Genomic DNA, 15,768 nt, shown 5'->3' on the forward strand with positions numbered 1-15,768 from the left:
TCAGCCCACTTCTGCATCCTATCAATGTCTCTCTGCAATCTTTGACAATCCTCTACACTATCTACAACACCACCAACCTTTGTGTCATCTGCAAACTTGCCAACCCATCCTTCTACCCCCACATCCAGGTCGTTATGTTCACAAGATGTTCATAACTGGATAAAGTTCTCAAAGTGGTTTAAACTCCACGTCAGTGAAGGTGTAGAACTGACTGGACAGATGGTGCAGGAATAAGCGAAATTATTTTGTGAAGAATTAGGACTGGATTATGATTACAGTGAATGGTGGCCTCAACGTTTCAAGCAGTGCCATCAACTTTGGCTCACGCAGATGTGCTGCCACCACCTTCACCAGTTCTTGAAGATGCTGTGTCAACTTCCTCACCACCACCAGGTCATGAAGATTCAATCGTTTTTCAAGATGAAACACAAGACAATCAGACATGCAACTCTGTTTAGTTGTACAATCTGATTCTTTACTTTGGAAGTGCCAATAACCAACCCTCTTATGTAAGTGAATATAGATACCTTGAAAGGTTATTTTGCCTGTAAATTTCACTTGCTTTTCATTTGTCATTTCTGTTTTCTCTATTATCTAAGGGTGAGGTGATCATTACGTGGGTTAGGGGTGTTTATTTAACCCTAATGTAACCACCAGTGATTTGGCAAAATCGCTAGTCCAGCACTGCACAGGTCTCAATCATTCCAGATTTGTGGTGGTCAACCTGTATCTACGAATACGTACACAACGCTGGAAGAATTCAGCAGGTCAGGCAGCATCCGTGAGAAAAGAGTAGCAGGAATGGGGGGGGGAAGAGAGGGCCGAAGTCTAGCCTCCCTTATCTCTATTACAGCCTCCCCATTCCTGATGAAGGGTCTCAGCCCGAAACGTTGGCTACGTATTCTTTGATCCACAGCATCTGCAGTTGTATTTTTGTGTTTTGAACCTGTATCTACAACTCTTCTCTTTTTTTTAATTAGTTTTTTTATACATTTTACAAATTAAAAAAAACCCCAAATCAGAATGAGGAACATTAATACAGTGCAAAATTAAGCATACAATGACAATATGATACAAAGAAAGAGAATTAAAAAAAAGCACCTAAATTGAAGACAAGTAAACTTAGTATCCTCCCCAAACCCACAACACAATAAAAAACTCCAGACCAACCACACCACAATATAGAGAATATAAATTAGGACAATCAAACTCCCAGACTGTGAATACAGTTAGCAACAGAGGATAATAATGCCTACTACCAGAAAAAAAAGGGAGCTGAAAGCAAGGGACCGAAAAAAAGAAAAAAAAACCCTAGTCAAGAGGAAGGTTATGAAAGTACTTGATAAAAGGTCCCCAGACCTTATGGAACTTTAAATCCGAATTAAGAACTGAATAATGGATTTTTTTCGAGGCCCAAGCAGGCCATAATGTTGTTAAGCCATTGAGCATGAGTGGGCGGGGCAACATCTCTCCATCTAAGGAGGATCAAGCGTCTAGCCAAGAGAGAGGCAAAGGATAATATTCAGCATTTGGTCGGACTCAGACGTAAATCTGTCTCGCCCCAGAAACTGAACAAAGCAATTAAGGGGTTTGGTTCTAGGTGCTGATTCAGAATATACGATAATGTAGTGAAGACATCTTTCCAAAATTTCTCCAAGCTAGGACAGAACCAGTACATATGAATGAGAGAGGCCTCGCCCCTCTTGCATTTATCACAGAGTGGACTAATGTTAGGGTAGAATCGAGATAGTTTAGATTTAGACATCTGGGCTCTATGAACAATCTTAAACTGTAAAAGGCAATGGCGAGCACAAAGGGAGATTGAGTTAACTGATTTGAGAATCAAGTCCCAACTCTCATCAGATAAGGAGATATTTAAATCCTGTTCCCATGCCATTTTAATTTTATCCACAGGGGCCCGTCGTAAGGCTGCTAACTTATCTCAAATAATTGATATTAAACCTTTACCTAGTGGATTAATGGAAAGAAGTAAGTCCATAGCATTTTTCGCAGGCATTTCAGGAAAATTATGAATTAAAGGAGCAATAAAATGTCTAATTTGGAGATATCTAAAAAAATGAGCATTGTGCAGATTGAACTTAACAGAGAGTTGCTGAAAAGAAGCGAAGCGATTATCAATGAAAAGATCTTCAAAATGCCTAATGCCCTTCCTATACCAATCATGGAATGCTGAATCATACGTAATAGGTAAAAAAAAGGTGATTATGTACGACAGGGCTGGAAATGGAAAAACCATGGAAACCATAGCATTTCCTAAACTGAGCCCATATACGCAAAGTGTGTCTAACAAGAGGGTTAGCTATTAATCTGGACAAACTACTAGGGAGTGCAGAGCCAAGAAATGCAGAGATAGATAGTTTTTTGGTGGAGCTCAACTCCATTGCCACCCAATTAGGGCACTCGGGTTGGCCATGGAAAAAAGACCAAAAGATAGCACAACGTATATTGGCTGCCCAATAATATAAACAAAAGTTAGGTAAAGCCATGCCACCCTCTTTTTTAGGTTCTTGGAGATGGATTTTACTAATTCTAAAGCGCTTATTCTTCCACAGATATGACAAAATAATAGAGTCTAAGAAGTCAAAGAAAGATTTAGGAATAAAAATTGGGATAGATTGAAATAAGTATAAAAATTTGGGGAGAACATACATTTTAACAACATTGATACGACCTACCAAAGACATAGATAGAGGTGACCATTGTACCAGACTCTGTTTTATAGTATATGAAAGATTGGCAAAGTTTTCACGAAAGAGATCTTTAAACTTCCTTGTGACTGTAATTCCAAGATAAGTAAATTGATTATGGACTACTTTAAAAGGGAGATCACGAAATGTTAATTCTTGTGCTTCTTTACTAATCGGGAAAAGTTCACTCTTATGTAAATTAAGTTTATAGCCAGAGATCTGGCTAAACTGGTCAAGAAGTGAAAACATTGGAGGTAAGGATGTAGACAGATTTGAAAGAAAGAGTAATAAGTCATCTGCATAGAGAGAAACTTTATGCTCAACACCCCCTCTCCAAATCCCGGTCAATTCAGGACAATTTCGAAATGCCATCGCCAAAGGTTCTATAGCCAAATCAAAGAGAAAGGGACTTAAGGGGCATCCCTGACGGGTGCCACATTTGAGATTAAATACCTGGGATTTCTGAAAATTAGTTAAAACAGAAGCACTAGGACACAGGTACAGCAATTTGATCCAAGAGATGAAACTTTGACTGAGGTCAAATTTTTCTAAGACTGCAAAAAGGTAGTACAACTCTTCTCTGATCCTAACAGTGAAGCTAAATTCTTCTTCATTCATATTCTACAAGTGTATTCTCGTCTATTTCGCAATATCTTTGTCATTGCCTTCTTATCAGTATTTTATAAAATATCTTTAACATACTGTAAGCAATATCCTGTGCACTTTCTTTATTTCTAAAGAGATTTTCAACATTCATGCGTCATCTCTTGGCATGACTTTCTTTTCCAAAGAATTTTGTGAAATTTTAGCCAAAGCCGCTATTACCACATTGTCCACTTCCTTCAAAGTGTATGGGATTAAGCTTCGCTTACTGGCAATATTTCTTCTGACAATGAGTTCCAGGCATCTACCACTATTTGCCAAAAAAAACTTGCCTTGCACATCTCCTTTAAACTTTTCCCGTCTGAAATTAAAGCTAGAATTTGACACTGGAAGAAAATTCTATCTATCATATATCTACCTCTCATAATTTTATATACTGCTATCAATTTGCTCCTCAACCTTAAATGCTGTAGTAGAAACAATCCAGGTTTGTCCAGCCTCTACTTATAGCTAATACTATCCAGTTCAAGCAACATCCAGATGAAGCTGTTCTGCACCCTCCCTAAAGCCTTCACATTTTTCCCATAAAGTGATGACCAGAATTGAATACAGTATTCCACACATGGCCTAACTAAAATTTTGTACAGCTGTAACATGACTAATTTTATATTCAGTGCCCTGACCGATGAAGTCAGCTTTATATTAATCATTTGATTCACATGGCATCAAGAGTACATTTCTGTCCTTTATCATATAAGACCATATGTTATGGTAGCAGAATTAGGCCATTTGGCCCATCGAGTCTGCTCTTCCATTTCATTATGGCTGATTCAATTTTCCTCTCAGCCTCATTCTCCCGCCTTCTCCCGGTATCCCTTCATGCCCTGACCGATCAACATTATTCTCATGTTTAGACCACAACTTTAAATTCCTTTTGATCAACAAAGCACAACACGTTTTGTCTGTCTGTTTTATTTTTAAATGGATGATAATCTGTAAATGTTTAACAAAGATTTTCTTTTAAAGTTGGCATTAATAGTTACTCAGCACAGAGACCGCTTCAACAATATCTCCGGCATCAAATTAACTGCTTTAGAAGAAGGCCTGAAAAAGATCCACAAAGCTGCAAAGAAAAGAAATGGTATGTAAATATTCCAAAGCTGAATGTTAGTGTTTTTGGAACATGGTGGGGCTAAAACCAGGGAAGTTAATAGCGTAACCTGAAACTCCAGTCCACTGTTCTTGAAGCCTGCTGAAGAGAGATCGTCATTTCAGCATGGATAGTCACTTAATTATGTGACTATCCACACTAATTCACATGACTTTTAAAATTTAACTGTATGTTATTTTTTCCCAGATTTTTTGCTTAAGGAAGGTGAGAACACAGTGGCAATTGAGTGGGTGAAATGAAATATGCTTGCGAATGTTGAAACCCCACAGTGTCTTACTCTGAATAACTCTGTTCACAGGAGTGATGTATTAAGTTACTGCTTTGGCAACTCTACAACTCTGATCTATTATATCAACATGGGTGCCCCTTTTCCTTTTTTACTTGGACCTAGAGCAAGAAAAAGATTTAAAGAATAGCTTTTTGTCACCCACATCGGAACATCATAACAATCATTGAAATTTGTTTTTTTTTTGTGTCAAATGTCATTATGGTCCAAGAATTGTGCTCAGGCCAGCTGGTAAATGTCACCATGCCTCTGGCGCCAGCATAACGTGCCCACAATTCACTACGCTAATGCGTACGTCTTTGGAATGTGGGAGGAAACAAGAGCACCCGAAGGAAACCCGCTGGTCACTGGGAGAATGTGCAAACAGCGATAGGAATTTAACCCTGATTGGTGATTGTCGTCACTGTAAAGTGATTGTGGTAAACACTATGATACCATAACTAGCATTAGGAAGTAAGCATTATATCAGCAGGAACAACAACAGCTTTGTCAAAACAGTGAGGGTGTCTATCTTCACCCCATCCTCCTGGACCACACCAGGAATAGGGTTCTCTTGTCTTCACCTACCACCCCATCGGCCTCCGCATTCAGCACAGAATTCTCTGGAACTTCTACCATTTCCAATGGGATCCCACCACCAAGCAAATCTGTACCTCCCCCCGTTCCCCCAACTTCCTCCTTTCTGCAGGGATCACCTACCGAGGACCTACCCTCTGTCCGCCAGAAAAAGCAGGATCTCCCAGTGGCCACCCATTTTAAATCCACTTCCCATTCCTATTCCGACATGTCAGTCCATGGCCTCCTCTAGTTTTGCGATGAGGACACACTCAGCCAGGAGGAGCAACACCTTATACTCTGTTTGGGCAGCTCCAACGTGATGGCAGGAACATCGATTTCTTGAACTTCTGGTAATCCCCCCCCCCCCACCTCACCATTCCCCATTCCCATTTCCCCACTCTCTCCTTATCTCCTTACCTGCACATCACCTCCCTCTGGTGCTCCTCCCACTTTTCTTCCATGGCCTTCTGTCCTCTCCTCTCAGATTCCCCGTTCTCCAGCCCTGTAACTCTTTTACCAAACAACATCCCAGCTCTTTACTTCACCCCTCCCCGTTTCACCTATCAACTTGTGTATCTTCCTCCTCTCCCCCCGCCTTCTAACTCCGACTCCTCATTGTTTTACCCCTCCAGTTCTGATGAAGGGTCTCGGCCTGAAATGTTGAATATACTCTACTGCTTGGTCTGCTGAGTTCCTCCAGCATTGTGTATGCATTTATGCAGATGATTATATTTTAAGTTGCCACAATATGCAGATTTTCTGCTTTGCTTACTAAAACATTGAATCCACATGGATATGGTACCTCACTGCAGCTACTAATTTCATGTGAAATCTGCAGCCCAGGTATTTCACTATGGATTTCCTTGGCCGATCAGATTCACTCACAAATATTCTCCCAGGTTATCATCACACTCATTTCATTGACTCAACTATATAATGTGAGACATAACTGTCAGTCAGTTGAATACATTATTGATTGCCACAGTATTTCATATTACCTAATAGCCACCTAAACGCCATAGCGTTTGGCTCCAAAGATTAAGAACGCTATTGTTTTGATATTTGTATAATAGCTTAATGCAACAAGTGCTTTGAAAGATCAGAGATGATCCTTTATTAAGTGCCTAGCTTTTTCTTTATTCTTGAAAGTAATTTGATTTTTATACTACAGTTAATAAGGAAATTAACACATGGTAATTTAATAGTTTTATTTATATTTTATGTCAAACCACAGCTGTGATATTTGTACAATGAAATCTGAATGGCAACAGTGCAATAAAGTAAAGCAAGAATAATATTTAACTGCTTAAATTATTATATTTAGATTAACTAATAAATGCTAGAAGGGATTCATGCTATGAATAAATAAGATAACAAAATTTTGTATACTGAGTTACTGTAATTTCTAATAAATTGAGAACTATTGTACATTTGCATTGAAGCTATGTTAAAATGTATTTTGATCCCAATGTAACTCTTCCCTTTCCTATTAATTTTTTTAGAATTTTTAGTTTTTTATCATTTATTAAAATACAATTTGGTGTTAATACACAAATTAAGGCATAGTGTATGAGATGCATATTTAATTTTTGTTTTTGTTTTCAGCAAGTGTTCATCTCCCTCGCATAGGGCACACAACCAAAGGATTCAACTGGTACGGTACCGAAAGACTGATTCGGAAATATCTTTCATCAAGAGGGATAGCAACATACATGTATCCTTGTGATCTAGAAAGTGATAGCTGTAGTTTATATGTGGTTAATTTCCTTTGGGATCAATAAAGTATCTATCTATCTCTGTCTCACCCACATTCCATCAAAATATTAAGTGTTCAACTTTGGGCTGACCGTACCATGCCTGTAATATTATTTTATGTGACTAATATAACTCATGTTCTTGCAGCTCTTTGCTTTCATGACCTTCTTTGGGCTGGACGTTTGAAAGTTCTTTACTAATCTCTTTGTTGCCATTTTTATTTTAGCGGTTTTGGTTTGATACTGTCAACTCCATACAGTGTTCAGCTTTGATCAGAAGCTGTTTTGCATCTGTAAAGATACTTGTGGCAAAGGCTGAAGATCAGAACAGGGGAAACCATCAATTTTGGTTTTAAGCTGAATCAGAGTCAACTGTTTTAAATTACTGTGGTGAAATATGTACCTGTCTGGACACTACCCCCCCCCCCCCCCCCACTGCTGACTGCTCCTGTGGCTCCTCCCACAGACCCTTCCTTAGTCTCCAGGATGTCATATGATGGTCACTTGCTACTTGTGCTTTCTTCCAGCCAATAAAAGCCTACCTTAACCCACGTCTCAGAGTTATTGATGGTGCATCAATTACACAACCAGCTGAGTTGAGTTTTTTGTCCACATCCCTGCCATCCTTCAAAGGGGATTGTGAATGTGTATTTAGGATGCCTCAATGAAATGTTATTATTGTTTATGAACAGTTTCTAGGGAGGTATGTTCCACACAATTCTGGATGTGTAGCTTTCTTGGTAACCCAGTTTTAAACCGTGGTGTTCACAATGTACTTCCTTCCTTCAGATGAAGAATCAGTATTTATCCAAATCCAAGGTGAATTTCACCTGAAAGAAGAACAGAAGGAAGAAGGGGCATAAATAGGGACTCAAGGTATGAGACATACAATCTATGACCAATTGTCGCCCAAGAACACAAATACTGACTGAATGGGGTCAGTTCCAATGGCTGTGACTATCATAATGAGAATGCTATAAATATATGCATTTGGAGCTGTAAGCACTGATGTAAACGCTTTTTAATGAGTCAAATTGAACAGGCATAAATAATCCGCGTATGTTCAAAGATTCATGTCCGTAAATATCCTCAATATCCATAAATATTGTCGGGGCCTGCATCTTTGATGCCTCTGATTCTACCATATACCTCTTTTTTTAAAATTTTGGGCTATAAATTTGGGGTCTATACATACACAGAAGAGTTCAAAGTTAACCATTCATTGTGATTCCCTGTCTCCTCTTTAAGTGCTGTGATTTGATAGAGCATATAATAACTTCTTGGTTATGGTGCTTTCAGACAACTCTGCTCTGGGGTTTCTTTTACTAAATTACTTCATCTAATCGCAAAGATTCATTCCTTTACAAGATATGCTAGCTATTATTTCAAAAGGCATCATGCCAATGCAACTACTTCCAGATCCTCAACTTCTAGCACCGAAGCTTCAGCAAATGATGATGAAGAAAGCAGAAACAGGACAGAGAATGATGTGACGCGACAATCAGCAGGAGGTTCAGGCACTTTGCCAGATTTCATGTCTGGAGTGAACGTTTACTTTTACAATGTACCAGAAGAGAAGATGTTAAGCCGCTATTTGATTACATATCCTTTTATTTTATGTGGTAAATGTAGCCTGATGTGTTAGCTATATTTTCATGTTTTCATGCCTATGGCAGTCTGAATTCCTGAAATAGTCGTTTTCTCGTTACTGAGTCTTATAGAAATAACACCTATGGAAACACAGTTCCAACCGTTTATCTTTCCTTTATACTGATCCAACATTATTCCAACATTTTATTCTGCCCGTATTCTCATTAACTGTCTCCCCCCCACCCACCGTTCTGAAAATTTGCAATAAAAATACAATGGGAAGTTTATTCTGTAACTTTAGACAAATGCTAATTTATTCTATGATTTTGTTATCTCAATGAACTTGGTTTGAACTTAATCTGCAGTCAGCATGTGTTCTCCTTGAATCAGAGCACAAATGGAGTATTAGCAGAGATCAAATGAACTTCCTCTATATTGCACAAGAAATTGACCTAAACTTGAATACTTTGCAAGCAGACTATATAAGGAAAAACAAAATGATCATTGTATTTAGTCAGAACACAGAAATAATGATGAAATGAATGAAACCTTCTTTTGCTCTAAGTGGATTTTAGGTTTCTACTTGAACAGTTCCTCAGCACCAAATAGACAACAAACAATAGACAACAGGTGCAGGAGTAGACCATTTGGCCCTTCGAGCCTGCACCGCCATTCTGAGATCATGGCTGATCATCTACTATCAATACCTGGTTCCTGCCTTGTCCCCATATCCCTTGATTCCCCTATCCATAAGATATCTATCTAGCTCCTTCTTGAAAGCATCCAGAGAATTGGCCTCCACTGCCTTCTGAGGCAGTGCATTCCACACCCCCACAACTCTCTGGGAGAAGAAGTTTTTCCTTAACTCTGTCCTAAATGACCTACCCCTTATTCTTAAACCGTGCTCTCTGGTACTAGACTCTCCCAGCATCTGGAACATATTTCCTGCCTCTATCTTGTCCAATCCCTTAATAATCTTATATGTTGCAATCAGATCCCCTCTCAATCTCCTTAATTCCAGCGTGTACAAGCCCAGTCTCTCTAACCTCTCTGCTTAAGACAGTCCGGACATCCCAGGAATTAACCTTGTGAATCTACGCTGCACTTCCACTACAGCCAGAATGTCCTTCCTTAACCCTGGAGACCAAAACTGTACACAATACTCCAGGTGTGGTCTCACCAGGGCCCTGTACAAATGCAAAAGGATTTCCTTGCTCTTGTACTCAATTCCCTTTGTAATAAAGGCCAACATTCCATTAGCCTTCTTCACTGCCTGCTGCACTTGCTCATTCACCTTCAGTGACTAATGAACAAGGACTCCTAGATCTCTGTGTATTTCTCCCTTACCTAACTCTACACTGTTCAGATAATAATCTGCGTTCCTGTTCTTACTCCCAAAGTGGATAACCTCACACTTATTCACATTAAACATCATCTGCCAAGTATGGTCTCCTTCCTCTCCAGTCCTGTTGGTTACAATAAAGCTATTGTAGAACCCACAGATTCGGATACAGGCTGTATGATGGCATAGTGGTCTGCATAACACCAGCTGTCAGATGGGGGTTTGATTCCTGCCATTGTCTGTGAGGAGTTTCTACAATTTCCCTGTGACCACATGGATTTCTTCTGGTGCTCTGGTTTCCTCCCATATCCCAAAGGTATACAGGTTAGGGTTGGTGATTTGTGGGTGTACTATGTTGATGCCTGAAGCGTTATGACACTTGTGGTTTGCCCAGCACAATTCTCACTGATATGATTTGACTACAAACAACATTCTCTGTAATACACATGAAATAGACCTAAACTGTATGTTTCTCTGTAGATGTGACAAATAGAGCTTGTAGCTTTAAGATCTATCTCTCTCCCATTGAAGCAGGATGTACTTAGCAGGATAGTTTGGGAACTTTGTGTGCTACCATTCTGGTACTCTGTGTGCTTCTGATGCCAGCTGGTGGCGCACTGACATCAGCGCTGGACTCTGGAACGGAGGTTGCCAGGTTCGAATCCAGTTGGGCCGTTCCCCAGTACGCTTTCCATCCGTGCCGGGTTGAGTGTTGAGCTTGCAACTTGACCTCGTAAAATAAAGAAAAATACTGCAGAGTGTGAGGAGTGGCACGCCACACTGTCTTTCGTTCCGCGCCTTGTATGGCATGAAAATGCCCGACGCTGGCCTCTCAGGCCTGAGTTGATGTTCCCTTCTTCTGCAAGAGCTTGAGGTTCTCAATGCCATATCAAATGTTCTTTCTCCACTTTGAACAGTCATTAGTCAAGGATTTCTCAGGAGTTAGCAACAACTTTACATTTTTCTTAAGGAGGTTTCAAAAACACCCTTGTATCTTTTCCCCTGTCTTTTAGCTTCCCATGACACTATTCAGTCCAGGGCTTCTGTTTTGAGAGTCTGGTATCAGGTATTGAAAAGATGTGATTTGCCCAGTGAAGGTAACTGGGTGAAATTTGGCTTTAGTGCTGACAATATTGGTCTGGGGAGAATGCAGATGTTGGTTCCCTCATCCAGCCAATGGATTTTGCAGAGAGAACAGTGTTGGTATCTGCCTTGATCTTTAGACTGGATGCTGAAGGTAGATCAAATCTCAGAAGCATGTGGTAGGCAGAGATCACTGTTGTATGGTAAAGCATAATTTTTTTTGCCACATCTGAAATTATGATCTGTCTTTCAAACACTGCACTGTGGGAGTGGTGAAGTTCACCTTCAATGCCTGCCTCTAGTGAGAGGTACATGGCTCCAATTGTATGGGAAATTGTCCACATTCTTCAGAGGAAGTGTTCTGTGGTGGGAGCAGATATGATGGAGGATGTATGTTTTGTGAATACTGAGTGTGTAGTCCATCCTTTTAAATGCTATACTGAAAGAGCTGAAGGTGACCCGCAGATTGGCTTCTCAAACTGTAACTACCATCTGAATATTACAGCTTGTCTACCGTATTTGAAGTGACAAAGGCTTTGTGGAGGCAATGTAGACTGAACAACTCTCATTAGTCTAGATTCATTCCATTGGAAAGATGTAGATTGGAAAAGGTACAGTTAGGGCAATGACTCAACCTTGTTTGACACATGACTGTGATGAGATTGAACCCATTGATAAATATTAAGTCTTGTATGCAAGAAGAAGACAGGGAGATTAATGTGGGTAGTCAAATGTGAGGAGGATGTCACCCAAAGCTTCCTGATTGGTGGAGTTAGAAGTTAGGTCATATAAGGCCTTGCCCAGAACTATTGTTTGCAATACTCTTTGCTATGTCACTTAGTGTGGATTTTAAAACAGGGTTACTGTGTGTTAACAACTGTGTCTGTGCAGTTCATTTCAATGTTTAATCAAAGAGAGAAATAAAACATCCCAACAGTGTAGGCCCCCAATCATCATATACTTGTAATAATCAGTAGCAAAGCAGTTATTATGCTCTTAAATAACGACACTAATGACATCAACATAGATTTCTCTAACTTACAGTACTTTTTCCCTTCCCTCTTCTTACTACTATTATCATTACCCTTCACCACCTATTACCTCCCTCTACTGCCCCTCCTCCTTCCCTTTCTCCCAGGGTCCACTCTCCTGTCCTATCATATTCCTCCTCCTTTAGCCGTTTACCTTCATCATCTAGCACTGCTCAGCTTCTCACTTCATCTCCTCCCCCACCCACCTAGCTTCCCCCTCACCTGGCTTCTAGCTAGTTCCCCTTCCCTGCCTTTATCTTCTTATTCTGGATTCCTGCTGACGCTTTATTCCTGAGTTCATCCAGCATTTTGTGTGTGTTACTCTTGATACTAAAGCCACTGCTGGTGTTTATTGGGGAAAAAAAGAAATGTAGGTCAGGCAAGATGAAGGCAGTCCAGCTTTATGACTTTGAATTGTGTCTTGCGGTTAATCAGACCTAGTTAATGGTCTAAATTCATTTTTGCAGAGCTAGTGTAGCCATGTAGCTCCTTTAGCCCTTTTATTCAAAAGATGATCCTGATTTAAGTTTAATTAATTAAATGCATATGGAATTGAATTGAAATTAATATCAATAATGATGAACACAAATCTACAGGTTTATTGCATAAACCCATCTGGTTTTCAATTATCCTTCAGGGAAGGAAATCAACATGCTTACTAGTATATGATACCCTCACCTGTAACAAAGATGATTGTTCCCAATTAAGTGAGAAACCATACCAATATATCCTGGTGGATGCTTGTTGAACTGCTGTGGTTCAAGGTGTGTTACTGTCTGCTACACCCTGGTATTTAGGGCAGCAATAAAGGTCCTCATCTTGGATGGCGTTCAGGGCTTCATTCATCATGTCAATAGCTGCTTCTTGGTTTTCATTACTGGCAGTCATGCAAGTCCCAGGTGGAGTCTCGGGAATACCATCACACACAGATGTGGAAGGGTTTTTCATTGCTGTTTCTGTAACAATTTTGTTTTCTCACTCAGGGCTGTTAGCCCTGAGCTGAACCCCTGAACCTGGAAGACCGGTGGATTACTCTTAGTCTGGCCCCTACCCTTTGACCTGTTTGTCATGGGTGATCCTACCAAGAGCCAAAGCATAACTGAGGTAATTGAGGCACACTGCCTCCAAACCATGTCCAGGGTTGTGGTCCTCTTGGAGGGGGTTCAAGGTCATCAGTTTTCCCAGGGTGATACCCACATTTCATAAACCTGAATTGAAAGAAGATACTGACTCCATTCTTTTAAGTTGTGAATTAATTGTTATTTCCTTTGGGATGATTACTTTCCTTAATTAAAATGTACCTATAATGGTAATGTGGATCGCAATTTCTGTGCTGAAACTACCCACATTGTGGCACAAGTGGATAATTCCGACCAAATGCAGGTAAGCAGAATTAGTTTTTTTTTAGTACATTTTGTGTTTTTTTTTCAATACTATTATTTGCATTTTTCCATTTTTTTTCTTAAATTAACTCTTGCAATCTTGCAAATCTTGTGTTGAAGTTGTCTCACTTGAGGTGGAAAAATAGTAAATGTGAGAAGGTTAAGAGGTGAAGGTTGAGTGCCCAAGATATAGTTGAAGGTATCTGAAAGACAGAAGAAAGGTGTTGTGGTAGTTATGCAAGTATTGACTGATAGTGGAAAAAGGAAGTGTTTAAGTATTCAAGCCTTAATTACCTATTGTTTCAGTCCAAAGAAGGATTGAAGATAAAGTCTAGAACTTTGAAACCACAGTGTCAGATCGAGCAGCACCTAATTACAAAAGGTGGGATTTTGTTTGGATGAGAATGAATTCATACATGAGAGGGTGGCTCTGCTTGGATACTGAGATGGACAAGTGGCAAAGAATGTAAAGCTTGAATTGGTCCAGATGTTGAGCAGGTTTTAGTGACAATTAGAGAGGAGTTGAGACCGGCCGAAATCAAAGCAGCTGTACATTGGGCTTATGAAGAAAATAGTGGATTTTGCAGTCCAATCACAAACAAGAGAAAACCTGCAGATGCTGTGCTGGAAATACAGACACGCACACACCTGGAAGGACTCAGCAGGTCAGGCAGCATCTGTGGAAGAGAGTACATTTGATGTTTCGGGCCAAGACCCTTAATTGGAACTGGAGGGAAAAAAAAGATGAGGAGTCTGAATAACAAGGTGGGGGAGGGGAGGAAGAAACACAAGGTGATAGGTGAAACCAGGCAGGGGAGGGGTGAAGTAAACAGCTGGGAAGTCAACTGGTGAAAGAGGTGAAGGGCTGGACAAGGGGAATCAGGAGATGACAGGAGGCCATGGAAGAAGGAAATGGTGGGGAGGAGCACCAGAGGGAGGTGATGGACAGGTAAGGAGGTGAGATGGGAATAGGGAATGAGAGGGGTGGGGGCATTACTGATAGTTTGAGAACTAACCCTGAACATGCCTGACTTCCCATTCCTAGCATCCTGCTTCTTGTTGATTCTATTCTGAGCGGAAGGGGCCAGGTTCTCTTCATGTCGGAGATCTCAGCTTCATGCCAGTCATGGTGGGTCTATCAGGGAAGTAGTCACCCTGAAGTTCCAGGAGGCAAGTAGCTGGGTGACTGTCAGGAGAAATGCAGGTGTGATAGACAATTAGCACAGGGCACTCCTGTGGCCATTCCCCTCAATAGTAAGTACACCATTTTGGATGCTGTTGCATCCCAGGGGAATGCCACCGAGACCGGGTTACTGCCATTGAGCACAGGTGCATGGTGGAGAAGGGAAGGGGGGAGAAGAGTGATGGGGGAATCAATAGCCAGGTGAACAGACAGGAGATTCTGTGGACATGAACAGGACACCTGAATGGTATGTTGCCTCCCAGGTGCCAGGATCAGGGATATCTCGGATCGCGTCCTCAACGTTTTGGAGAGGGAAGGAGAGCAGCCAGATGTCTTCATGCATATTGGTAACAATGACATAGGAAGGAAAAGCAAAGAGGTTCTGAAATTTAGAGAGCTAGGTGGAAAGCTGAGAAGCAGGGCCTCCCGGTTAGTAATTTCTGGATTGCTGTCTGTGCCACGTGGCAGTGAGGGTAGAAACAGAATGATTTGGCAAATTAATGCGTGGCTAAGAAGCTGATGTGGGAGCAGGGCATCAGGTTCTTGGATCATTGGGGTCTATTCTGGGGGAAATAGAACCTGTTCAAAGTGAACCCCAGGGGAACCAATATTCTCGCAGTTAGGTTTGTTAGAGCTACTGGGGAGGGTAAAGACTAATTTGGCAAGGGGCTGAGAACCAGAATGAAGGGATTCGGGATAGGACAGATGGTGAAAAAGCAAAGATAGCATGCCGTCAGACTGTCGGGAAGGGCAGCCAGCAGGATGAGTATCAGTGCATTAGGGATGCAGAAAAGAACCAGAGGACGTGGGTTAAGGGTGAAGGGGGAAAAGTTTAAAGGGGGGGCTTCTTCACACAGAGTGGTGGGAGTGTGGAATGAGCTGCCAGATGAAGTGGTAAATGCGGGCTCACTTTTAACATTTAAGAGAAACTTGGACAGGTACATGGATGAGAGGGGTTTGGAGGGATATGGACCAGGTGCAGGTCAGTGGGACTAGGCAGAAAAATGGTTTGGCACAGCCAAGAGTGGCCAAAAGGCCTGTTTCTGTGCTGCAATGTTCTATGGTTCTATAGTAAAT

General features: G+C 40.9%; 1 protein-coding gene across 4 annotated transcripts in view; it reads left to right on the forward strand.

Annotated features, from left to right (window-relative positions):
* Positions 1-15,768, forward strand: part of chd1l (chromodomain helicase DNA binding protein 1-like) — a 103,276-nt gene that overhangs the window by 80,461 nt on the left and 7,047 nt on the right. For 3 of the 4 annotated variants that reach the window (XM_059968648.1, XM_059968650.1, XM_059968652.1), the window contains 4 exons: positions 4,338-4,452; positions 6,932-7,040; positions 8,458-8,679; positions 13,425-13,509. In XM_059968648.1, the coding sequence (XP_059824631.1) occupies positions 4,338-4,452; positions 6,932-7,040; positions 8,458-8,679; positions 13,425-13,509 (531 nt within the window). Of the gene's footprint in view, positions 1-4,337; positions 4,453-6,931; positions 7,041-8,457; positions 8,680-13,424; positions 13,510-15,768 lie in introns of those variants that run through there. The other variant, XM_059968649.1, reaches the window with a different exon arrangement.

The sequence above is a fragment of the Hypanus sabinus genome, chromosome 4 (genome assembly GCF_030144855.1).
Source record: "Hypanus sabinus isolate sHypSab1 chromosome 4, sHypSab1.hap1, whole genome shotgun sequence".
NCBI classification, from domain to species: Eukaryota; Metazoa; Chordata; class Chondrichthyes; order Myliobatiformes; family Dasyatidae; genus Hypanus; species Hypanus sabinus.